Source organism: Pelophylax lessonae (assembly GCF_965119305.1).
Source record: "Pelophylax lessonae genome assembly, chromosome: 8".
In the NCBI taxonomy this organism is placed as follows: Eukaryota; Metazoa; Chordata; class Amphibia; order Anura; family Ranidae; genus Pelophylax; species Pelophylax lessonae.
This window is the reverse complement of record NC_138775.1, coordinates 6,419,626-6,447,092: the sequence shown is the minus strand read 5'-3', so window position 1 is coordinate 6,447,092 and position 27,467 is coordinate 6,419,626. Positions and strand designations below refer to the sequence as shown.

General features: G+C 45.9%; 1 protein-coding gene across 1 annotated transcript in view; it reads left to right on the top strand.

Moving 5' to 3' along the window:
- FBLN2 (fibulin 2) overlaps positions 1-27,467 on the top strand; it is a 119,375-nt gene that overhangs the window by 79,495 nt on the left and 12,413 nt on the right. Inside the window, exons 4-7 of the mRNA XM_082265699.1 lie at positions 14,833-14,962; positions 19,273-19,459; positions 23,756-23,890; positions 25,592-25,735. Of these exons, the coding sequence (XP_082121825.1) occupies positions 14,833-14,962; positions 19,273-19,459; positions 23,756-23,890; positions 25,592-25,735 (596 nt within the window). The remainder of the gene's footprint in view (positions 1-14,832; positions 14,963-19,272; positions 19,460-23,755; positions 23,891-25,591; positions 25,736-27,467) is intronic.

The window sequence follows — 27,467 nt, the reverse complement described above, 5'->3', positions numbered from 1 at the left end:
AGCGGCATTTATAGTCCCATACCACAAGGGGAACTCTTTTTATATACACTTTGACTAGGGATGATGGCCGCTGACACTGGGCACCGAGTATGAGAATACTTTCTGTCTCTCTCTTAGTGTAGGGATCTTCTGTGACAAATGCATGTAACGGGGGCAATGCAATATGTAGGTGGGAATTGTGTGGGTGTGGCTTGAGTGTGGGTGGGGACACAGGGGGCCCCATGATCTCCTATTGCCTGGGGGCCCCATGAGATTTCAGTCCACCCCCTGTGCACCATGTAACAGGTTCAATGTCATGTTTGGCCAGAATGCACAAGGTGGGCGAAGAGACCAAATATTTGGGACAATCCTGCTGCATTTTTCATCGAGCGTTGTTTCTTATTCCTCACCTTCGTCCATCTCTGCGATCTTCGGGGGACATCAGATGACGGCTCACATATTTAACTCATTACCCCGTCAGCGTAGGATGTGACATTGAACATGGAATGGTTCTTTCTCCATGCTGTCCTGATGTAAGACGGATCGCTCCCTCAGGACGCAGCGGAGTTCTCCCTCACAGCTGAATCACTGCGATTCGTTCGATTGAATGCAGATGTTCTCACCGGGGTTACCGACCATAATAGTCCTAAATACGAACTCCGGACAGAGATGGATGGAGGATCTCAGATCAGCTAAGGAGGACGATATCCATAAATGTTATACACCTGGAAGAGGACGACTAACAGAGGAAAACAGAGTCCTTCCTGGATGGAGAGAGAAAGGAGCAGAGTCCTCAAGCAGTGCAGAGTATTTCAGGAGAGGAGAGTTATAGAGGAAGGAGCAGAGTCCTCCAGCAGTGCAGAGTATTTCAGGAGAGGAGAGTTATAGAGGAAGGAGCAGAGTCCTCCAGCAGAGCAGAGTATTTCAGGAGAGGAGAGTTATAGAGGAAGGTGCAGAGTCCTCAAGCAGTGCAGAGTATTTCAGGAGAGGAGAGTTATAGAGGAAGGAGCAGAGTCCTCCAGCAGTGCAGAGTATTTCAGGAGAGAATAGTTATAAGGGAAGGAGCAGAGTCCTCCAGCAGGGCAGAGTATTTCAGGAGAGAATAGTTATAAGGGAAGGAGCAGAGTCCTCCAGCAGGGCAGAGTATTTCAGGAGAGGAGAGTTATAGAGGAGGAAGCAGAGTCCTCCAGCAGAGCAGAGTATTTCAGGAGAGGAGAGTTATAGAGGAGGGAGCAGAGTCCTCCAGCAGAGCAGAGTATTTCAGGAGAGGAGAGTTATAGAGGAAGGAGCAGAGTCCTCCAGCAGTGCAGAGTATTTCTAGTGAGGAGAGTTATAGAGGAAGGAGCAGAGTCCTCCAGCAGTGCAGAGTATTTTAGTAGAGGAGAGTTATAGAGGAAGGAGCAGAGTCTTCCAGCAGAGCAGAGTATTTCAGGAGAGGAGAGTTATAGAGGAGGGAGCAGAGTCCTCCAGCAGTGCAGAGTATTTCAGGAGTGGAGAGTTATAGAAGGAGCAGAGTCCTCCAGCAGTGCAGAGTATTTCAGGAGAGGAGAGTTATAGAAGAAGGAGCAGAGTCCTCCAGCAGAGCAGAGTATTTCAGGAGAGGAGAGTTATAGAGGAAGGAGCAGAGTCCTCCAGCAGAGCTGAGTATTTCAGGAGAGGAGAGTTATAGCGGTAGGAGCAGAGTCCTCCAGCAGTGCAGAGTATTTCAGGAGAGGAGAGTTATAGAGGAAGGAGCAGAGTCCTCCAGCAGTGCAGAGTATTTCAAGAGAGGAGAGTTATAGAGGGAGGAGCAGAGTCCTCCAGCAGTGCAGAGTATTTCAGGAGAGGAGAGTTATAGAGGAAGGAGCAGAGTCCTCCAGCAGTGCAGAGTATTTCAGGAGAGGAGAGTTATAGAGGAAGGAGCAGAGTCCTCCAGCAGTGCAGAGTATTTCAGGAGAGGAGAGTTATAGAGGGAGGAGCAGAGTCCTCCAGCAGTGCAGAGTATTCCGGGAGAGGAGAGTTATAGAGGAAGTAGCAGAGTCCTCCAGCAGTGCAGAGTATTTCAGGAGAGGAGAGTTATAGAGGAAGTAGCAGAGTCCTCCAGCAGAGCAAAGTTATAGAGGAAGTAGCAGAGTCCTCCAGCAGTGCAGAGTATTTCAGGAGAGGAAAGTTATAGAGGAAGGAGCAGAGTCCTCCAGCAGAGCAGATGATTTCAGGAGAGGAGAGTTATAGAGGAAGGAGCAGAGTCCTCCAGCAGAGCAGAGTATTTCAGGAGAGGAGAGTTATAGAGGAAGGAGCAGAGTCCTCCAGCAGTGCATAGTATTTCAGGAGAGGAGAGTTATAGAAGAAGGAGCAGAGTCCTCCAGCAGTGCAGAGTATTTCAGGAGAGGAGAGTTATAGAGGAAGGAGCAGAGTCCTCCAGCAGAGCAGAGTATTTCAGAAGAGGAGAGTTATAGAGGAAGGAGCAGAGTCCTCCAGCAGAGCAGAGTATTTCAGAAGAGGAGAGTACCATGTCCACAGCCCCTGCATCTTCTGTACCATGTTCGCAGCCTCTGACATCTCCTGTACCATGTCCAAAACCTCTGACATCTCCTGTACCATGTCCGCAGCCTCTGACATCTTCTGTACCATGTCCGCAGCCTCTGACATCTCCTGTACCATGTCCGCAGCCTCTGCATCTCCTGTACCATGTCCGCAGCCTCTGACATCTCCTGTACCATGTCCGCAGCCTCTGCATCTCCTGTACCATGTCCGCAGCCTCTGCATCTCCTGTACCATGTCCGCAGCCTCTGCATCTCCTGTACCATGTCCGCAGCCTCTGACATCTCCTGTACCATGTCCGCAGCCTCTGCATCTCCTGTACCATGTCCAAAGCCTCTGACATCTCCTGTACCATGTCCGCAGCCTCTGACATCTCCTGTACCATGTCCGCAGCCTCTGACATCTCCTGTACCATGTCCGCAGCCTCTGACATCTCCTGTACCATGTCCGAAGCCTCTGACATCTCCTGTACCATGTCCGCAGCCTCTGACATCTCCTGTACCATGTCCGCAGCCCTGCATCTCTTGTACCATGTCCGCAGCCTCTGACATCTCCTGTACCATGTCTGCAACCTCTGCATCTCCTGTACCATGTCTACAGCCTCTGACATCTCCTGTACCATGTCCGCAGCCCTTGCATCTCCTGTACCATGTCCGCAGCCTCTGCATCTCCTGTACCATGTCCGCAGCCCTTGCATCTCCTGTACCATGTCCGCAGCCTCTGCATCTCCTGTACCATGTCTGCAACCTCTGACATCTCCTGTACCATGTCTGCACCTTTAACCGGAATTTGCTTTTATATATATATGTGAAGCCCTACATGCTTTCATATCTGTCTTATCTATATATAATACACTCTTCAAATGGCATGATTTTCCCTTTTATGAACTAGAAAATAATGGCGTTATACTGTTGGGTCGGTATAATAATGCTATGGGGCTGCTATGAAATTATTTTCAGGGCTGAATTTTATTCCCAGTCCGGCCCTGGTGGTCGCAGTGAATATTAAAGGGTACCTGTCACCAATACTGAAACAAGTACATCATCTCTTAGATTGTAAGCTCTGATGAGCAGGGCCCTCTGATTCCTCCTGTATTAAAGTGTATTGTAGTTCCACTGTCTGCCCTCAAGCGCTGCGTAAACTGTCGGCACTATATAAATCCTGTATAATAATGTGCGCAGAGCAAAGATGTGAAACTCTTCAGCCATACAATCCATGCTGCAAGTCCCCGCCTGGAGACCACCCCCTTTAACGCGTTTCACCCTTATGTCTGAAGTTTCACTTCTCCCAGTTTTCTCTGTAAGAATAAGAGTGGATCACATCTGGGAAGCGTGGTCTCCAGGTGGGGATTTGCACCATGGATTGTATGGATTGAAGCTGGTGACATTTTTGGTGTGGCCTTCTATTCTCGGTGTTGTCCACCGTTGATGCATTTTGCCCTCAATCTGGACTTAGGGCGTGATGTAAGAAGTGGGCTGGTTTTGGGGAGGAGTTATAAAAATATCAAAATGCCTGGATGGGTGGGTGTCAGTCTGGAGGAGTGGGCATTCTTGGGCAGGCTACATTTGCATACGTAACCAGGGATTTTTTTCAGCGGGAACGCGGGGGAACGCAGTTCCGGCACCTCCAGCACTGAATGTATGTAATTGCTGAGGGATCTATTGTTGCTGGTGAGGATCTATTCCTGCAGGAGGGTTTATTGCTGCTGGGGAGGTCTAGTGTGGCTGCTGGGGGATATATTGTCTCCTGAAGAGATCTCATTTTGCAGGGGGGTCTATTGTTAATGGGGTGGTTCTTATGTTGCTGAGGGGTCAGTTGTTGATGGGAGGGATCTACTCTTTATGGAGCAGTCTATTGTAGCTGGCAGTTGGAGGGTCTATTGATGCTGTCTACTGGGAGATCTGTTGTTGCTGCTGGGGACCCATTGTCGCTGGCTGGATCTACTGCTGCTGGGGGAGGGGGGTTTATTATTGTTGGCTGCAGGGGATCTATTTTCCTGATTTTTTGTTATCAATAAAAAAATCCATATAAATTGCTTAGTACCACAAATGTTACTTGGTTCTGTATTTTCTAAAAAGGATGATCCTGGGAGGTGGGTAGTGGGTGGAACCAAGGAACGGTTCACGGAGGTAGGTAGGGGCGGAGACAAGGGGAAAGTGCGAAAAAGGGAGTTCCTGCACCTATTTTCTGAGGAAAAAAAAGCCCTGCGTAACACCTACATGTAATGCTGAGCCTCCATGATTTGAAGAACTCAAATCCAATGAATAAAAGAGGCGGGGCCAGGGACCAGCCAGACTGGGGAGGACAGGGCTAGATGTAGCTGGATGTCATCCAGCCAAGAAATGAGGCGGGGCTCTCTCTGACTTTCTGCAGCTTCTAATGCACATTGTGAGAAGCTCACAGTGTGCAGTGAAATCAGAGGAAGCCATTGCAGTCCAGGAGAGGAGCCGGTACAACTGTGCAAGACTGAAGGGGAGGCCGGAGTTCCGCTCTGACATTAGAAGACGGTCACAGAAAATGTGGCAATAGAGGGTGGGGTGATGAGATCATCATTTTGGGAACTCTTCAGTATAAGGAGCTCAGACAGATCGGAAGTCCTTTTGTTCTCTGGAGAAGGAAGCCAAAATTCTGTCTAAGTGCAATGTGAGACTTCCACTGACGGTAGCCAAACCCGATCACCGCGCTGTGATGTCATCCGCTAAATCATCACTCACACAGCTGTGCAGGAACCATGTGACTCCCCCCGAGCAATGAGTATAAATAGAGACTTTTCTTATATCTGGATAGAGAGGTGAGAAATTGGAAACAGCTACCCCCCCCCCCTCCCCCTACAAGGGCCTCTTCCCCACATTTAATACCCTAATGTGGGAGTATCTTATAGGGATCTAGATGCCCCCTTTAGGAGAAGGGGGCTCCCCAGATGTCTGCCCCTTCCTGAAGGAAAGGGTACAGGGGTATGTTTGTACAATTACCCTTCCCATAAAGAGTTAAAAGAATAAAGGAAAGTAATATCCCCCACTGTAAATTCATCATCAATTTTGTTGTCAAGCTGCTTCAGGATTTTTCACCGCTTCTAAATGACCCTCTTCCCAACGATGTGTCACCACCACCAGGATGACCCTCTTCCCAAAGATGTTTCACCACCACCAGGATGACCCTCTTCCCAAAGATGTGTCACCACCACCAGGATGACCCTTTTCCCAACGATGTGTCACCACCACCAGGATGACTCTTTTCCCAACGATGTGTCACCACCACCAGGATGACTCTTTTCCCAATGATGTTTCATCACCACCAGGATGACCCTCTTCCCAAAGATGTATCACCACCACCAGGATGACCCTCTTCCCAAAGATGTGTCACCACCACCAGGATGACTCTCTTCCCAAAGATGTTTCACCACCACCAGGGTGACCCTCTTCCCAAAGATGTGTCACCACCACCAGGATGACTCTCTTCCCAAAGATGTTTCAACACCACCTGGGTGACCCTCTTCCCAAAGATGTTTCATCACCGCCAGGATGACTCTTCCCAAATATGTTTCATCACCACCAGGATGACTCTTCCCAAAGATGTTTCAACACCACCTGGGTGACCCTCTTCCCAAAGATGTTTCATCACCACCAGGATGACCCTCTTCCCAAAGATGTGTCACCACCACCAGGATGACCCTCTTCCCAAAGATGTATCACCACCACCAGGATGACCCTCTTCCCAAAGATGTGTCACCACCACCAGGATGACCCTCTTCCCAAAGATGTTTCACCAGCACCAGGATGACCCTCTTCCCAAAGATGTTTCACCAGCACTAGGATGACCCTCTTCCCAAAGAAGTTTCACCACCACCAGGATGACCCTCTTCCCAAAGATGTTTCACCACCACCAGGATGACCCTTTTCCCAACTATGTTTCACTGCCACCAGGATGACTCTTTTGCCAATGATGTTTCATCACCACCAGGATGACCCTCTTCCCAAAGATGTGTCACCACCACCAGGATGACCCTCTTCCCAAAGATGTATCACCACCACCAGGATGACCCTCTTCCCAAAGATGTGTCACCACCACCAGGATGACTCTCTTCCCAAAGATGTTTCACCACCACCAGGGTGACCCTCTTCCCAAAGATGTGTCATCACCACCAGGATGACTCTCTTCCCAAAGATGTTTCATCACCACCAGGATGACCCTCTTCCCAAAGATGTGTCACCACCACCAGGATGACCCTCTTCCCAAAGATGTTTCACCACCACCACGATGACCCTCTTCCCAAAGATGTTTCATCACCGCCAGGATGACTCTTCCCAAATATGTTTCATCACCACCAGGATGACTCTTCCCAAAGATGTTTCAACACCACCTGGGTGACCCTCTTCCCAAAGATGTTTCACCACCACCAGGATGACTCTCTTCCCAAAGATGTTTCATCACCACCTGGGTGACTCTCTTCCCAAAGATGTTTCACCACCACCTGGGTGACCCTCTTCCCAAAGATGTTTCACCACCACCTGGGTGACCCTCTTCCCAAAGATGTTTCACCACCACCTGGGTGACCCTCTTCCCAAAGATGTTTCACCACCACCTGGGTGACTCTCTTCCCAAAGATGTTTCACCACCACCTGGGTGACCCTCTTCCCAAAGATGTTTCACCACCACCTGGGTGACCCTCTTCCCAATGATGTTTCACCACCACCTGGGTGACCCTCTTCCGAACAATGTTTCACCGCCACCAAGAAGACTCTCTTCCCAACAATGTTTCACCACCGCCAGGAAGACCCTCTTCCCAAAGATGTTTCACCGCCACCAGGATGACCCTTTTCCCAATGATGTTTTACCGCCACCAGGATGACCCTTTTCCCAACTATGTTTCACTGCCACCAGGATGACTCTTTTCCCAATGATGTTTCATCTCCACCAAGATAACTCTCTTCCCAAAGATGTGTCACCACCACCAGGATGACCCTCTTCCCAAAGATGTGTCACCACCACCAGGATGACTCTCTTCCCAAAGATGTTTCATCACCACCTGGGTGACCCTCTTCCGAACAATGTTTCACCGCCACCAGGAAGACTCTCTTCCCAACAATGTTTCACCACCGCCAGGAAGACCCTCTTCCCAAAGATGTTTTACCGCCACCAGGATGACCCTTTTCTCAACTATGTTTCACTGCCACCAGTATGACTCTCTTCCCAATGATGTTTCATCTCCACCAAGATAACTCTCTTCCCAAAGATGTTTCACCACCACCGGGAAGACCGAAGACCCTCTTGCCAATGATGTTTCACCGCCACCCCTATGACCCTTTTCCCAATGATGATTCACTGCTACCACTATGACCCTCTTCCCAACAATGTTGTATTGCCACGACTGTGACCCTCTTCCCAATGATGTTTCACTGCCACCAGGAAGGCCATCTTCCCAAAAATGTTTCACCGCCACCAGGATGACCCCCTTCCTAACAATGTTTCACCACCACCACTATGACCCTCTTTCTTATGATGTTTCATTTCCACCAGGGTGTCCCTTTTCCCAATGTTGTTTCATTGCCACCAGGATAACCCTCTTCCCAATGATTTTTCACCGTCACCAGGAAGAATCTCTTCCAAACGATGTTTCACTGCCAATAGGATGACCCTCCTCCCAACGATGTTGTCCTCGCCACCAGGATGACCTTTTTTCCAACAATGTTGCACCGCCACCAGGAAAGCCCTCTTCATAATGATGTTTTACCACCAACACTATGACCCTCTTCCCAACTATGTTTTACGGCAACCAGGATGACGCTTTTCCCAACAATGTTTCACCACTACCCGGATGACCCTCTTCCCAAAAATGTCTCATCACCACCAGGATGACACTTTTCCCAATGATGTTTCACCACCAACACTATGACCCTCTTCCCTAAGATGTGTCACCACCACCAGGATGACCCTCTTCCCTACGATGTGTCACCGCCACCAGGATGACCCTCTTCCCAACTATGTTTTACCGCCACTCAAATTAACGTCTTTCCAACGATGTTTCTTTGCTGCCAGGATGACCCTTTTCTCAATGACATTTCCTTGGTGCACTACTGTTTCTAAATGACCAATCCCTGGCATGGCTTTAATGTAAACAGCCCCAGAGATCCTGGGTGACATCATTGACCAAACATAGTCATGGCCATATATGGTCAATGACAACCCCATATAGTTGATTTTTTTTTTTTAAGGTTAAAAAATGTTCTTCAATGAACATACATCTGGATGAAGTAGTAATTCTTTAGGCATTCAGATGTAATTCCGTCTACGTATGAAAAGAAAACATCGCCCGGCGTTGACCCTTTTCACAGAGAACGAGGCGAGTCATAAAGAGAAGATTGTGAAAATATTCACGGATTAAATGAAAACAAGGTATTCGGCCAGAAGATATAAATTAAGTCTTTCCAGAAGATTTACTGGATCATAAAATTCGCTTACAGGTCAACGCAGTCCGCCTTACAGAAACATGGCGGTCGGTGGCGGTGGAGGTGAGGGAAAGCTTTGATATAAAGCCTCTTATTCAGATTAAAACCTTGTGGGTGCGAACTGTAAAGTGCGATCTCAGACTCTCAGTTGTGCAAGAGAAGCCAAACCTCTGAAGAAGTATCAAAACACTATATAAATATGCGCAAGAAAATATTCTAAAGGTCCATAACAACTTAGAGCTCTGCCAGGAGCATAAAGGGTTAACACTGTCGGCCTCAGCAACCTCCTCTCTTGAGCAGTACTGGGAAATCCTCCTTACTGGGACCATATCAAAACACAAAGAAAGAGACAAAAGCGCCTCTGACTAAGTGTAGTAGATTTAGTCAAAATGAATTTAAAAAAAGGCAAATATGTGCCCCAAACAGCACATATATTCCTAGCCAGCAGGTGGCAGTCTCTCCACAGCCAGGCGGAGTGTGCCCTGCAAGCAGCCTATTGTCCTGAATCAACAACCAGTCAGACACTGTACAGACTCTGAGGGCGGAAGTCGGGCATTCAGGGGGAGTGATTACATCACAGGGGGCCTGGCAACATGTTTCAGGGTCGTGCCATCCTCTTGTCAAGCCAATAGAATGTGGAGATGCATCAGGCTATATACTATATATACTATATACTATATATACAGTATATATACACATACTGTGGCCGCCATGCACCCTGATGCAGCTCCACATTCTATTGCCAGGCATCCAGAGTGCATGATAATGTCACAGAGGATGTGGCAATATATTTTAGGGTGATGGTACCCCTTTGTCAAGCCAATAGGATGTATCAGGTTATATACTATATATATACAGTATAAAGACATACTGTGGCCACCAAGCCGTCTGATGAAGCTCCACATTCTATTGCAAGGCATCCAGAGGGCATGACAAAGTCACACAGTGTGTGGTAACACGTTTCAGGGCGGTGGTATCCCTTTGTCAAGCCATAAGGATCTGTATCTGCATCAGGCTTTACAGTATATATACATACTGTGGTCGCCATAGTGCCTGATGCAGCTCCACATCCTATTGCCAGGCATCTAGAGGGTGAGATAATGTTACAAATGGTGTGGCAATGCATTTTAGGGTGGTTCTACCCCTTTGTCAAGCCAATAGGATGTGGATATTCATCAGGTTATAAATATACATACTATGGCTGCCACACCACCTGAAGTGGCTCCCCATCCCATTGTGAGGCATCTGGAGGGCATAATGATGTCACAGGGGGCCTGGCAACACATTTTGGGATGGTTCTACCTGTTTATCAAGCCAATAGGATCTGCAGCTGCATCAGGCTCTATATATATATACATACTGTGGCCACCATGCCATTTGATGCAGCTCCACATCCTATTGCCAGTCATCCAGAGGGCATGATAATGTCATAGAGGGTGTGGCAACGTGTTTCAGAGTGGTGGTACCCCTTTGTCAAGCCAATAGGATGTGAAGATGCCTCAGGCTATACATACACATACGGTGGCCATAATGCCACCCGATGCAGCTCCACATGCTATTGCCAGGCACCTGGAGGGAGTGATGACGTCACAGGGGGTTAGGCAATGCATTTTGGGGTGGAGCTACCCCTTTGTCAGGCCAATAGAATGGGGAGCTGCATCAGGCTATATATATATATATATATATATATATATATATATATATATATACACTATATATATATATATATATATATATATAGCGGCAGCCATGCATCCTAATTCAGCTCCACATCCTATTGGCTTGACAATGTGGTAGCACCACCCAGATCTGTGTTGCCTGTGATGTCATTCCGCCCTCTGGATACCTGGCTTCCACCCTGAGATTCTGTACAATGTCTGGCCGGTTGCTGAGTTCGGGCGAGGCTGCTTGCAGGACACCCTCGGCCTGGCTTGCGGAGAGGGTGCCATCTGCTGGCATGGAATATATTTACTGTTTGGAGCACATCTTTGTGTATATTTGCCATTTTTCATTCATTTAATAATTGTATAATAGTCAGTCAGTGGCTCTTTTGTCTCTCTCGCTCTTTCTTTGTGCTCCTATTCAGATCGCATGTCAAATAATAACTAAAAAACCCGCAATGGGCGGCCCCGGCGGTGTGGTCACGCTGAGGTTTGGCAGATTTAAGGAGATGACGGAGGGGTGAATCTAATATAAGGTATCCGCTCTGTTTTCATTGGACTCCACCGGGAATGAACACTCAGAGATTATCTTCGCAGCCGTGCAGACCGCCCTCCACCCACCGCAGAATTACCGGAGACCTCTCAACACTTTTTTTTTGCCTAACAAAACTACAACATATTACCAAAAGTATTGGGACGCCTGCCTTTACACGCACATGAACTTGGCGTGCAATATTTTTATAGTGAGGGGAGGGTCTAAGAGCAATGAGCCATGATTGGATAGAGTCATTAATACTTTCTCCAATCATGGCTCTTGACAGTACTCTGTGCCCCGATTGGGCAAAGCTTTCATTGCTTCAGCCAATCAGGGCTTCCAATGCACTGTGAGGCAGCGCAGTGCATTGTGGTCATTTGGCGGGTCAAACAAACAATTCAAATGCCCCGACAATTCGGATGTTCGTCGAATGGGCGAACAGCCAATGTTCAGCCTGAACTCATGCTCGGGCTCTAATATGAATTAGTCTCTAATATGAAATCCTCTACCTGCATACTTGATCCTATTCCCACCCATTTATTAAAATTCTGTTTTAGTTCTCTATTCCCCATTATTCTCAATATCATAAATGACTCCCTTAGCAATGGTTTTGTACCAACAATCCTCGAAAACTGCCGAAATCACCTCAGTACCAAAAAACCCAACATATTCGCCAAATATCTAACTTACCCTTCTTTGCCAAGATCCTTGAGCGGGCTGTGATATCCCAGTTACATAATCACCTCACTTTAATCTATTTAAACCCCTCCAATCTGATTTTCGGGATCTGTACCCCTCCAATCTGGTTTTCGGCATCTGTACAGCACAGAAAACGCCTTGGTCAAAGTCACTAACGACCTTCTGTTAGCTTCTGATTCTGGCTCGCTAACTATTCTTATTCTACTGGACAGGGGCGGCCCGTCCATTGGGGGCGCAGGGGCGCCACCCCCCCATCCATGCATCTGGCCCCCTAATCTACATGCAGGGCACCAGACGCATGGATTCCGATAGGGGATTTTTTTTTTTTTTGAAGCATGTGATTAGAGCCAGAGGCTCTAATAGACTTCAAAAAAGGGTGGGCTCGGGGCGCAGAACACTGCGCCCTGAGCCCACCCAGTTGTGTGACAATAGCAAATGAATATGACTCTCCTCCCAGCCAATCAGGAAGAGGGTTGTGAGACCCCTTTCCCGATTGGCCAAAAGGAGAAGCGATCTTACTGGCCAGTGGCCAGGAAGAGGCAGAAGAGACACGACTGGAGGAGGACAGCGGCTCAGCCATCCAGCACTCCCCGGCTCGGACAGGAGGAAGGAGGAGGTAAGGAGTCGGATGGGGGGGGAATGTGTCAACTGACTAATGACTGACCGGTGCGCATTGGTTTGCCGCCCCCCCCAAATTACCGAGCACCAGCCGCCACTGCTACTGGATCTTAGTTCTGCCTTCGATACTGTACTGTAGACCACAATCTTTTACCCTCTCACCTTGAAACCATATTTGGAGTCTCAGAATTGGCTCTAAAATGGATTAAGTTGTATCTTACTGGCAAAGAGTGAAGCAGTATATAAAAGAGTATAAAAAGGAATTTACAGCGCTATAAGCAAAGATTAATGAATCTCAAATTATGTGTCCATCAGCGAATCCAAATCAACAAACAAAATTACAAATAAAAATAAATCTCATAGCGTGTCCCTGGTCGAACAAAAGTGTCCATATGAATAAATTATGTGAATAAAAAGTGCTTGATTGCTCAATATACGTGTGACTGTCAAAATAAAATAAACAGATATAAAAAAGATGTCCTTGATCATATGAAGGTGTCCAGAAAAATAGATCCAAGTGCGAAGGATGAAAATGCTCTGCTGCCGAAAATATACTTTGTCACCCGTACAATATTTGCCTCCACCGAAAAGCTGAAATACAAACTCACCAAAAATGATTGCTGTATAAATTATAGGACAGCAATTAAGGCCCTCAGGTGATATCTTTCCTCTCGGATTACCACTGTCAGACTGGGATGGATCTCTCAAACATCAAAATGGTGCAAACAGGGATGTCTCAGCCAACCGTTCCGAGTAAATCATCAAATCATTGGTCTTCCGATAGACCAATTTATTTTTATCCGCGGTGGTGCAAAAACCTCAACGAAAAAACCCATCACTCCAGCAGGTTTGCATAGCCGCCACCCAACCTTGGTCAGGTCAGAGGACAGCACAGCGCCCCCACTAGATCACTGATAAGAACAGATACTACATTCAATCTTAGCCAAAAGGCCGAAACTAATAGACCAAATGACCAATAGAGGTAAGGGGGAAGGTAAGGGGGAGGAGCTCTGTGACGAGTCCACATGTCATCAGACCCATCACTGGAGACACCTGAGGAGACTGAGGGGGAATCCATCAATTGATAGTATTTGATGATTTAACCAAAAAGAAAGCTCTATTTGCATGAACAAAATGATAAAAATGTCATATAGGTACAGTGTTGCATGACCGCGCAATTGTCATTCAAAGTGTGACAGCGCTGAAAGCTGAGAATTAGTCTGCGCAGGAAGGGGGTGAAACTGCCCAGTATTGGGGGGGCAGGAAAGGGGTGAAAGTGCCCGGTATTGGGGGGGGCAGGAAGGGGGTGAAAGTGCCCAGTATTGGGGGGCAGAAAGGGGGTGAAATTGCCCGGTATTGGGGGGGCAGGAAGGGGGTGAAAGTGTCCAGTATTGGGGGGCAGAAAGGGGGTGAAAGTGCCGATATTGGGGGGCCAGGAAGGGGGTGAAAGTGTTCGGTATTGGGGGGGCAGGAAGGGGGTGAAAGTGTCCAGTATTGGGGGGCAGGAAGGGGGTGAAAGTGTCCGGTATTGGGGGGGGCAGGAAGGAGGTGAAAGTGCCAAGTGCCCGGTATTGGGGAGGCAGGAAGGGGGTGAAAGTGCCCGGTATTGGGGGGGCAGGAAGTGGGTGAAAGTGCCCAGTATTGGGAGGCAGAAAGGGGGTGAAAGTGCCCGGTATTGGAGGGGCAGGAAGACGGTGAAAGTGTCCGGTATTGAGGGTGGCAGGGAGCGGTTGAAAGTGCCCGGTATTGGGGGGGCAGGAAGGGGGTGAAAGTGTCCAGTATTGGGGTGGCAGGAAGGGGGTGAAAGTGTCCGGTATTATTGAGGGGGGCAGGGAGGGGGTGAAAGTGCCCGGTATTGAGGGGGGCAGGAAGGGGGAAAAGTGCCTGGTATTGGGGAGCAGGAAGGGGGTAAAAGTGTCCGGTATTGGGGGGGCAGGAAGGGAGTGAAAGTATCCGGTATTGAGGGGGGCAGGGAGGGGATGAAAGTGCCCAGTATTGGGGGGGGCAGGAAGGGGGTGAAAGTGCCAAGTGCCCGGTATTGGGGGGCAGGAAGGGTTGAAAGTGCCCGGTATTGGGGGGGGGGGCAGGAAGTGGGTGAAAGTGCCCAGTATTGAAACAAAACAATATGATTTTTTTGGATCCGTACATTCTATCTACTTTTGACTTCCTTTTCTGGTGACAATTGTAACATTTTGAATTTTTAACACTTCTATCCCAGTGAGACATCTGGACCTATGAAACTTCTAGAACATCACAGCACAAAATGGACCAATCATGTTATCGGTCACAGTCACTGCGCTCTCATACCTCACCTGTAGATGTGAATGAGCCCCGAGTTATAACAATATTATAACGATTATCTGTTGTGTTGCAGGCTGGCACAGAGGCAATGCTGCCAATCCTACATCAAGGAAAACACCTGCATCGCCGGGATGATCGCCGCCAAGGAAGGCGGGGTCTGCTTAGCAATGGAGAACGACCTTTGTGAGAGATCGCACTTTAAGGTGAGATTTATTAACATGGATCTGACAAATTCCTATTACAAGAAATCCAATATATAAATTAGCTCAGCAGAGACCGCCATCTGGTGGACGGTGGTGATGCTACAGGATTAGGGTTTTTGTTAAAATCACATTTTCTGAAGGGTTCTTTCAGACTGGTGATTGGGGAACGTCGTAAAATCAGGCTACTGAGACACGGTTTTAAGACCCCTCCCCCCACTACCAATATTGTAAAAATACAGCCAGACAGGGTTGTACACATGCGGGATTTATAACTTGGTGCTGAGTTTTTACAGGCGGCAGGGTAACCCACGCATGTTCTCAGTTAAAATAAAGAAAATATATACACGCTACATGGTGTACCACTTACCATCACTCTTCTCTGTGCTTGTTGGGCCTCCAAATCTAAAACCATGGCCATTAAAATGGAGTTCCTCCCTTTGTGGCTATAAAATCCTCCTATCTCCTGGGAAGACTTTCACATGATTGTGGAGGGTGTCTTTGGGAATTTGTGCCCGTTTGTGAGATCAGGTATTGTTGGGTAAGAAGACCTGGCTCATATTTTGGGTGCCAAAAAAAAAAAAAAAACCTGACCCACCATCAGCATTCCAATTCATCCCAAATGTGTTCAGTAGAGTTGAGGTCAGGACTTGGAGCCTGTTGGGTATTCCTTTCCAAAAGCACGACCTCCAATCTTATGGGAAGGCTTTCCACAAGATTTTCCATTTCATCCCAAAGGCATTCAGTTGGGTTGAGGTCAGAGCTCTGTGCAGAGCACCCAAGTTCCTCCACACCAAACTGGTCACACCATGTCTTTGTGGACACCTGACCATCCCACTTCTACTGTACTGTAAAAAAATGACTTGACTCTCAGTTGGTGTTCCAATTCATCTCAAAGGCATTCAGTAGGGCTGGGCTCAGGGCTCTGTGGAGGGCACCCAAGTTCCTCCACACCAAACTGGTCACTCCATGTCTTTGTGGAGATTGAGGGTTGAGGTCAGGGCTTGGGGCCTGTTGGATAGTCCTTTCCAAAACCACGACCTTCACTCTTATGGGAAGGCTTTCCACAAGATTTTCCATTTCATCCCAAAGGAGTTCAGTAGAGTTGAGGTCAGGACTTGGAGCCTGTTGGATATTCCTTTCCAAAACCACGACCTCCAATCTTATGGAAAGGCTTTCCACAAGATTTTACATTTCATACCAAAGGCATTCAGTTGGGTTGAGGTCAGGGCTCTGTGCAGAGCATCCAAGTTCCTCCACACCAAACTGGTCACACCATGTCTTTGTGGACACCTGACCATCACACCTCTACTGTACTGTAAAAAAAATGACTTGACTCTCAGTTGGTGTTCCAATTCATCTCAAAGGCGTTCAGTTGGGTTGAGGTCAGGGCTCTGTGCAGGACACTCAAGTTCCTCCACACCAAACTGGTCATACCATGTCTTTATGGAGATTGAGGGTTGAGGTCAGGACTTGGAGCCTATTGGATAGTCCTTTCCAAAACCACGACCTTCACTCTTATGGGAAGGCTTTCCACAAGATTTTCCAATTCATCCCAAAGGCGTTCGGTTGGGTTGAGGTTAGAGCTCTGTGCAGAGCACCAAAGTTCCTCCACACCAAACCGGTCACACCATGTCTTTGTGAACACCAGACCATCCCACGTCTACTGTACTAATAAAAAATGACGACTCTCAGTTAGTGTTCCAATTCATCCCAAAGATGTTCAATTGGGTTGAGGTCAGGGCTCTGTACAGGACACTCGAGTTCCTCCACACCAAACTGGTCATACCATGTCTTTATGGAGATTGAGGATTGAGGTCAGGACTTGGAGCCTGTTGGATTGTCCTTTCCAAAACCACGACCTCGACTCTTATGGGAAGGCTTTCCACAAGATTTTCCAATTCATCCCAAAGGCGTTCAGTTGGGTTGAGGTCAGGGCTCTGTGCAGAGCATCCAAGTTCCTCCACACCAAACTGGTCACACCATGTCTTTGTGGACACCTGACCATCCCACCTTTACTGAACTGTAAAAAAATTACTTCACTGTCAGTTGGTGTTCCAATTCATCTGAAAGGCATTCAGTAGGGCTGAGCTCAGGGCTCTGTGGAGGGCACTGATGTTCCTCCACACCAAACTGGTCACACCATGTCTTTATGGATACAATTATAAAGGTGGATATTTCATCTATCCATGTATGAGGTGCAAAAATAGGCCAAACAAACTTACAAGATTGGAGTGCGTCATGAAGTGTACTGATTAGCTGATCGAAATTCAAAGGGTGGGTCCCTGGAAAGGGGTCCAACTAATTATGTGGGAAGGGGGGGCCTGACATAGGGCCAACTCATGGAATGTCCCGGATTTCCAGATGTAACAGTGCTTGCATGGAATAGCGTTGAATAAGTGTAATGTAGGCTTCCAGCTAAATATTGTAAATGCCGTTTAGGTCTACAAAAGCGCACCCCTGAAATGTTCACAAGGATCGCCCCACTAAGGAAGAAAGCCACTCTAGATATGGGGAGAAAAAAAACACGTTTTTATGGAGCTGGGGAAGAGCGCATTGGTCTCCAATGACTTTGTATAATGGAGTATTACCAGGACCCTTCACTGGAGACACCTGAACCCCATCATTTTGAGGGGTTCCCATACATTTGGCTGTATAGTGAGAATATATTTTTCCTTCCTCTTGGTTTACCATTGTTGTTGGCTGTTGAGCTTTTTTCCCCAAACTTCAGAAAAGTCAAACATTCCTTCCCACCCGTATTTCTTTCAGGACTTCTATATCTCTGGCAGTGCTGATCTCCAGCCTCCCCGTCCCTCTGACACCCCATTTCTCATGCACGCTGTCAGTTTAAATAAAATAAAATATATATATACACACACAAGACCTTAATTTACTGTTGTTGTTGGCTGACGGATATAATATTTTCATCTGGATTCCTTTCTGGATGTTTCCTGGGGTCACAGAAGGGTGGAAGGGTGATTTGTGTGGGAACTCCGTAAGGAACATTCTCTTCTCTGCCCATCCTGGGGAAAAACAAGCTAGCCCCGTGTAAGCCCAGGATGGGAAAGTCAGCGGCACACTGATAATATTCGAGCCGTGCATGCAACCCCAGATTTTTAAGGGGGCAAAAGGGACAATTGACCCACGTTATATACATATAAAACAATATAATAAAAATTAAATATAAAAAATTAATAATGAAATAATATAACATGTATAATAAAAAATGATTTAAAACAATATAACGTATATATACACAACGTATATACATTATAAAAAATAATAATAACATTATACATATACACACACACACACACACACACACACATATATATATTTATAATAATATAAAATGTATAATGAAAAATTATACAAAACAGTATAAAAAAACATATATAAAATAATAAATAATAATAAAATAATATAACATGTGTAATAAAAAAAATGATATAAAACTATATAATAAAAAATGATAAAAAAAATTAAAAACGAAATAATAATACAATATTATAACATGTATAATAAAAAATGATATAAAACAATATTAAAAAAATATATAAAATAAAAAATAATAATAAAATAATATAAAATGTATAATAAAAATGATATAAAACAATATTGAATTGTATTGTAACTGTATTGTCTTCCCTCATATTGTAAAGCGCTGCGCAAACTGTCGGTGCTATATAAATCCTGTATAATAATATAAAAAAAATTATATAAAAATACAAAAAATAAATAAATGATAATTAAATAATATAACATGTATAATAAAAAATGATATAAAATAATATAAAAAAATGTTATAGAAAATAATAAAAAAACAAATAATAAAATAATAGAACACGTATAATAGAAAAATATATAAAACAATAAAAAAAATAATAAAGTAATAAACAAGCATAAAAAAATGGTATAAAACAATATAAAAATAATTATATATAAAACAATAAAAAAATAAATAATAATAATAAAATAATATACCATGTAAAAAAATGTAAACCATGTAACCAACCATGTTTGCCATGTAAAAATGATATAAAACAATATAAAAAAATGTGTGTGTGTATATATATATATATATATATATATATATATATATATATATATATATATATATAATATAAATTAAAAAATAAATAATAATAAGAATTGTAAATAAAATAATAAAAAAAATATAAAAATAAAAAAAAATAACAAAATAACACATCTGTGCCCCGGGCCCCACAGGGTCTAAATCTGGCTTTGCATGCGTCTCATTGCAAGGGGGCACTTTTCCACCTTTAACCCCTTGATGTACATTTTCTTTTCAGCTGTGCTGCGATTGCTGCTCCCTGGGGCTGAAGATCAGGAAGGAGGGTCACTCCTGCGAGTCCAACCTGAACCTGGGGTACCCCTGTAACCATATGATGATCCTGTGCTGTAATGGAGAAGAGCAGCTCATCCCACCGGATATAAAGATCCCACCAAAACCAGAACCTACACCAAAGATAGAGACGGGTAAGTGACCCCCAAGGGAACTATGTTACCGCTGAGGCCTCTGTCTAGGGGGCACAGGTTCTTGGGGGCAGAGAACAGTTCTGTCTAATTAGGAGGGGGGGGGGTAATTGTGTCCACTCTGTTTACTCACTCTAAGCACGCTTTCACACTGATCAGTTTTTCAGTTAAAGAAAAGCAGAAGATTGTCTTTTTACTGCATTTTTTCAATGGATCAGTGTGCAAGCAGCCTGAAATGCAACTGGTCAGTGTGAAGAGTTCCATAGGACTTAAAGGGATTGGGATGTACATACAGGGGTTGCAGGGGTTGCAAATGCGACCCGGCCCCCTGTACACCTGGGTGGAAGAGGCAGTGGGGGCGGCGGCTTGTAGAGGAACCCTCCATGCAGCTACTGAATGCACGCTTCTCCTCCCCCTCCTGCAGACATTTAGCAGCTGCAGGAAGGACATGGAGGGCATCAGGTGCTCTACATGCCCCCCCCCCCGCTACTTCCCCCATCCCTGTCCTGCTGCCCCCGGACCCTGTGTGCTCCCCTGTAAACCCCCCCCCCCCAGGGCTGGTGGGTTTCCCCCTCCCATTTCCCGCTGGCTGGATGCAAGAAAGGGGCTGGTAATGTGTAATTTACTGGCCTCTTCCTTGTCTTAATGAAAAGAGTCAGTGATCAGTAACTCATGGCTGAGACATAGTAAACTGTGATTCCTATGCTTCAGTTTGTGAATGAACAGGAAGCCTCTGTACTGAGCTATTCCTGTTCATTCATTCTGTGCTGTGGAGGTCTCCTCAATCTCCCTTCTATGTCTCAAAGATAAAACATCAGAGATCTCTTTAAACCCCTGATATCCCACCAAAGCCCCCCAACAGGGGTCCTAGAAAAATGTTTTAAATAATAAAAAAAATAAAATTGTAAAAATAAAATACAGTGCATCCGGAAAGTATTCACAGTGCTTCACTTTCTCCACATGTTGTTATGTTACAGCCTTATTCCAAAATGGATTAAATTCATTATTTTCCTCAAAATTCTACAAACCCCCCCCCCCCATAATGACAATGTGGAAGAAATTTTAAATCTTTTTAAATTTAATAAAAATAAAAAAGGAAAAAATCCAATGTACATAAGTATTCACACCCTTTGCCCAATACTTTGGTGAAGCTCCTTTGGCACCAATTCCAGCCTCCAGTATTTCGGAGTATGATGCTACAAGCTTGGCACTCCTATTTTTGGGCAGTTTCTCCCATTCTTCTTTGCAGGACCTCTCAAGCTCCATCAGGTTGGATGGGGGAGGGTCGTTGCACAGCCATTTTCAGATCTCTCCAGAGATGTCCAATCGGGTTCAAGTCTGGGTTCTGGCTGGGCCACTCAAGGACATTCACAGAGTTGTCCCGTAGCCACTCCTTTGTTATCTTGGCTGTGTGCTTAGGGTCGTTGTCCTGTTGGAAGATGAACCTTCACCCCAGTCTGAGGTCCAGAGCGCTCTGAAGAAGGTTTTCATCAAGGATGTCTCTGTACATTGCTGCATTCATCTTTCCCTCAATCCTGACTAGTCTCCAAGTTCCTGCCGCTGAAAAACATCTCCACAGCAGGAAGCTGCCACCACCATGCTTCACAGTAGGGATGGTATTGGTCAGGTGATGAGCGGTGCCTGGTTTCCTCCAGACATGACGCTTGCCATTCAGGCCAAAGAGTTCAATCTTTGTTTCATCAGAGCAGAGAATTTTGTTTCTCATGATCTGAGAGTCCTTCAGGTGCCTTTTGGGAAACTCCAGGCGGGCTGTCATGTGACTTTTACTGAGGAGTGGCTTCCGTCTGGCCACACCCATACAGGCCTGATTGGTGGAGTGCTGCAGAGATGGTTGTTCCTCTGGAAGGTTCTCCCCTCTCCATAGAGAAAAGCTGGAGCTCTGTCAGAGTGACCATCGGGTTCTTGGTCACCTCCCTGACTCCCCCGATCGCTTAGTTTGGCCGGGCGGCCCGCTCTAGGAAGAGTCCTGGTGGTTCCAAACTTCTTCCATTTACAGATGATGGAGGCCACTGTGCTCATTGGGACCTTCAATGCTTCAGAAATGTTTCTGTACCCTTCCCCCGATCTGTGCCTCCATACAATCCTGTCTCCGAGGTCTACAGACAATTCCTTGGACTTCATGGCTTGGTTTGTGCTCTGACATGCACTGTTACCTGTGGGACCTTATATAGACAGGTGTGTGCCTTTCCAAATCATGTCCAATCAACTAAATTTACCACAGGTGGACTCCAATCAAGTTGTAGAAAAATCTCAAGGATGATCAGTGGAAACAGGATGCACCTGAGCTCAATTCTGAGTGTCATGGCAAAGGGTGTGAATACTTATGTACATGGGAATTTTTCCTTTTTTATTTTTAATAAATGTGTAAAGATTTCAAACAAACTTCTTTCACGTTGTCATTATGGGGGATTTTCTGTAGAATTTTGAGGAAAATAATGCATTAGGCTGTAACATAACAAAATGTGGAAGAAGTGAAGCGCTGTGAATACTTTCCGGATGCACTCTAAAATAGTAAAAAGAATAATAAAAAATAAAATAACAAAAATAAAAACTGACACCAGTAGTGGAACTACCAGGGTTGCAAAGGTTGCACTTGCGAACTGGGCCGTGGCATTCCGCCACCATGGGAGGATTCCAAGACGGAAGGAAAAGTGACCCGCTGTGGGACTGTAATAAAGGGTCCCACAATGGGGGTAAAGAGTCCCGGGGTCAGTGGTAAGGGCCCCGGCTGGGGGCCAGGGGGGGCCCTTCATGTTTTCTTGGGGGCCCTAAAGGTTCTAGTTACACCTCTGAAAGGAATACATCTTTTATACATTTTTATTTGGCTTTTTTTAACAGCTTCTGGACCGGAAGGATTTACCTCCCTAATGACCAGGCAAAATTTTTGCGATTCGGCACTGCGTTACTTTAACGGACAATTGCGCAGCCGTGTGATGCCGTACCCAAATAAAAATTACATCCTTTTCCCCCCACAAATAAAGCTTTCTTTTGGTGGTATTTGATCACCTGTGCGATTTTTTTTGTGCTATAAACAAAAAAAGAGCGACAATTCTGAAAAAATAACAATATTTTTCCCATTCTGCCATATGACATTCCCAATAAAAAAAATTAAAAATCAAATTTTTTCATCATTTTAGGCCAATTTGTATTTTGCTACATATTCTTGTTTAAAAAAAAAAATCCCAATAGGCGTATTTTGATTGGTTTGCGCAAAAGTTTGCATCTACAAACTACGGGAAAGATTTATGTCATTTTTACTTTTTTTTTTTTACTAGTAATGGCGGCGAGCAGCGATTTTTAGTGGCACTGCGACATTGCGGCGGACAGATCGGACACCTAACTGACATTTTTGACACTTTTGGGGGGACCAGTGACATTACTACAGTAATCAGTGCTAAAAATATGCACTGTTACTGTAATAATGACACTGGCAGGGAAGGGGTTAACACCAGGGACATTCAAAGGGTTAAATGTGTCCCTAGGGGGTGCTTTCTAACTGTGGGGGGGGGCTTGCTGCTTAAATACAGAGATCTGTGTTCCTAAATAGGAGGAGCCCTGTGTTCATTACTGACAGAACAGCGGTCTGCCGTGTTTACAACGGCTGACCGCCGTTCTGTCTCCACGGGGAGCGATCGCGGCTGCTGGATCTGCTGATTGGATTCCCCTGTGGTGAGAGTTAGGGTTGGGGTTAGGGGGTTAGGGGGCTAGGGTTAGGGGATTGGGGTTAAGGTTAGGGGTTAGGGTTAGGGGGCTAGGGTTAGGGGGTTAGGGTTAGGGGTTAGGGTTAGGGGGCTAGGGTTAGGGGGTTAGGGGGTTAGGGTTAGGGGGTTAGGGTTAGGGGTTTAGGGTTAGGGTTGCCTATTGCCGGTACAGACACAGGGGATGGTTTTGACACAGGAAATGGGTCATGGACCCACCCCAAAGGTCAGGCGGTGTGGACCCAGAGGTCAAAGGTCAGGCGTTTTTGGCTCAGAGGTCAAAGGTCATAGCTCCACCTAGTGCTGGACACAGGGTGCGGCGTAGGCTGGCGCTTCCGGCAGTCGGCCCTAGTGTTGGACACCGGAGGTGGCGTCTGCGGTCCCACAAAGCGCTGTACAGGTACGTCATTTCGCAGGACAGAGCCAACCTGCCGTAGTAAGACTTCGGCAGCTGGTCGGCAAGCGGTTAACTGAAAAACGAATCAGTGGGAAAGGCCACAAAATCTAGAACCTTTTCATTTCTTTTATAATTTAATAATTCATATTCAATAATTTATTTTATAATTTAATTTATTTGCAGATGTGGATGAATGCGCTCTGAACACACACAATTGCGCTAAAAATGAACGCTGCCTCAACACGGTGGGATCCTTCGTATGTGTCCCGGAGGTGATGTGCCAGCCCGGGTTCTTGTTGGAAGAGGGAGTGTGCCAAGGTAAGAATTAGGAATAAAGAAAAAGTACTCACCAATCTAATATTGAATAGACATGTGCATGAGGAAAAAATTTGCTTTGTTTCCTTTAGATTCGTTAATCTAGTTATTTTGTTTCATTCAATTCAGTTAATTAATTCAATTCGTATTCGGAATTTATTCTATGTATTTTTCAAATTTTGTTTGAATTTACGGATTTTTTTTCTCAATTCGAATCGATAAATCTCGAATCGGTCAAATTGAAAATTTAAAAAAAAAAACCCAATTCAAATGCGGCAGCCGAGTAACCAATCACCTTATTGTTATACACATTGATCCTGTTTGCATTAACCAGTTAAGGACCAGGCCTACTTCTGACACTTCTAATATGAATAAAGTCGGCACACGAAAAGGCTTCTTCCAAGTAAAATTCTTTATTCCATCATGGATAGCGGTGACAACATGACAAATCCTGACGTGTTTCGGCTTTACGCCTTCATCATAGCATGACACTTGTTGCTTACAAGTTAAAAATCAGTATTTTTTGCTAGAAAATTACCTAGAACCCCCCAAACATATATATTATCAGGGTTTTTTTTCAGCGGGAACGCGGGGGAACGCAGTTCCGGCACCTCCAGGACTGAATGTATGTAATGGCAAGGGGTGCTGGAGGTGTGCTGCAGGGTCTGTTGATGCTGGTTGCTGGGGATCTATTGTCACTGGAGGGAATCTATTATTGCAGGTGGGTCTGTTGCTGGGGAGATCTGTTGTTGCTGGCAGGGGATCTATTGTTGCTAAGGGTGGGTCTTATGTTGCTGGGAGGTCAGTCATTTCTGGGAGGGATCTACTGTTGAGGAAGAGGTCTATTGTTGCTTCCGGGGGTCTATTGTTGCTGAGGAAGGGGGTGGTATTTTCTTGTAAGTGGTCCATTGTTGCTGGGGGGGGGATCTATTCTTCCAGAGGGTCTGCTGATGCCTGCTGCGAGGAGATCTGTTGTTGCTGCTAGGGAGTGGGGTGTTTTGTTGTGAGTGGTCCATTGTTGCTGGCTGCAGGGGATCTATTCTACTGCTTTTCTTGTTATCATTAACAAGCTCAATACAAATTAGTTAGTACCACAAATGTTACTGTATTATCTAAAAGGGGTGGTCTTCGGAGGTGGGTAATGGGTGGAACCAAGAAACGGTGCTCGGAGGTGGGTAGGGGCGGAGACAAGGGGTGACTTGAAAAGGGGGAGTTCCGGCACCTATTATCTGAGAAAAAAAAAACCCTGTATTTATTTATTATTATTATTTTTTTTCTTTAGCAAAGACTTTGGAGAATAAAATGGCAGTGGTTGCAATAGTTTGTCACACCGTATTTGCACAGCGGTCTTTCGAACGCAATTTTTGTTGGGGAAAAATACACTTCACTGAATTTAAAAAAAAAACTAAACCGTAAAGTTACCCCAATTTTTTCTATAATGTGAAAGATGATGTCATGCTGAGTAAATAGATACCTAACATGTCATGCTTTAAAATTGCGCACGCTCATGGAATGCACAATGTCAACAAACTATGGTATTCCATCATCTCATTGACATTGTTGCAGTTTATGAAGTCAGGACTGGACTTTGCTCCCAGTTGCGGGTTGGCTCGGGTCACATTCTTCGATGTTCTTGGAATATGAAATCCAGATTTCCATCTCAGAAAAAGTCTCTCTGAATATTTGTATCTCTCTCTCTGACAGATGTTAATGAATGTGTGGCGAGCCCCGCCCCCTGCAAGCCTGGCTTCACTTGCGTCAACACCCTGGGATCATACGTGTGCCAGAGAAAACACCTCAACTGCAACCGCGGATACCGACCCAACGACAACGGCACCATGTGCATCGGTGAGGATGATGGGAGTTCTAATTTTCAGGCTTCCCTTCAAGGGGCCCCACGGAGGTCTGCGGGGTCTTCGGCACTCTGTGACTTTTAAAATGATCAACTCACAGGAGTAGAATCTCTAAAAACCCAAAAAAAACCTTGTGGGTCTGAATATTTTAATAAATCAGAGATGATAAATGGTTTGTAGGACCTTCAATATCAAGAGCTAAAACTCCCTCCCGACATCCCAGCATACAGATAGATAGGACACATTCTAGAAAACACGGGACTTTTCAGGGTACGAGAAATTCCAACATTGCAACAAAGTGCCAAAATCATTTTCATCTTTCCTTACAAAGTTTCAAAATGTGTCAATGTGAAAAAGACAAACACTACAAATAAATACAATGTAAAATGGTAACAGACCTCCCGCCCCCCCCCCCCCCATAGTCCTCCATTTGGGGTTATGGATAGACATACTGTATCACATCAAGTGTAGCGCAATCAATATGCAGAGTCCCAATAGAGATATAAAAAATATGTCCACCGCCGTGCAATAATCAATCGTGTTCAACAATCCTATAATCCAGTGACTTCAGTGACCCCCACCTGTGGCTGGAATAACTGCTCACCTCCAAACAATGGCCCCACTACAGAGTCCCAATTGCCTGGAATTATCTCCCTCTGGATCTCACTGGGATGGTCTTCCTCTGGATCTCCCTGGGATGGTCTTCCTCTGGATCTCCCTGGGATGGCCTTCCTCTGGATCTCCCTGGGATGGTCTTCCTCTGGATCTCCCTGGGATGGTCTTCCTATGGATCTCCCTGGGATGGTCTTCCTCTGGATGTACCTGGAATGGTCTTCCTCTGGATGTACCTGGGATGGTCCTCCTCTGGATCTCCCTGGGATGGTCTTCCTCTGGATCTCCCTGGAATGGTCTTCCTCTGGATCTCCCTGGGATGGTCTTCCTCTGGATCTCCCTGGGATGGTCTTCCTCTGGATCTCCCTGGGATGGTCTTCCTCTGGATGTTCCTGGAATGGTCTTCCTCTGGATGTACCTGGAATGGTCTTCCTCTGGATCTCCCTGGGATGGTCTTCCTCTGGATCTCCCTGGGATGGTCTTCCTCTGGATCTCCCTGGGATGGTCTTCCTCTGGATCTCCCTGGGATGGTCTTCCTCTGGATCTCCCTGGGATGGTCTTCCTCTGGATCTCCCTGGGATGGTCTTCCTCTTGATCTCCCTGGGATGGTCTTCCTCTGGATGTACCTGGGATGGTCTTCCTCTGGATGTACCTGGGATGGTCCTCCTCTGGATCTCCCTGGGATGGTCTTCCTCTGGATGGATGGTCTTCCTCTGGATCTCCCTGGGGTGGTCTTCCTCTGGATCTCCCTGGGGTGGTCTTCCTCTGGATCTCCCTGGGGTGGTCTTCCTCTGGATCTCCCTGGGATGGTCTTCCTCTGGATCTCACTGGGATGGTCTTCCTCTGGATCTCACTGGGATGGTCTTCCTCTGGATCTCACTGGGATGGTCTTCCTCTGGATCTCACTGGGATGGTCTTCCTCTGGATGTACCTGGACCCAAATGGACTCCTCCACAAATATCCATCAATCGTGTATAACCAGAAGATAAAGGGAAACCATAGTGCTCTCTATTTCAAACAATTGATTGTACTAAAATCAGGGATATAAATACTCACCTAAAAATGTGAAAATAAAACGCATCATCAGCTCTCCCAGCTGTCATTATTACATGGAA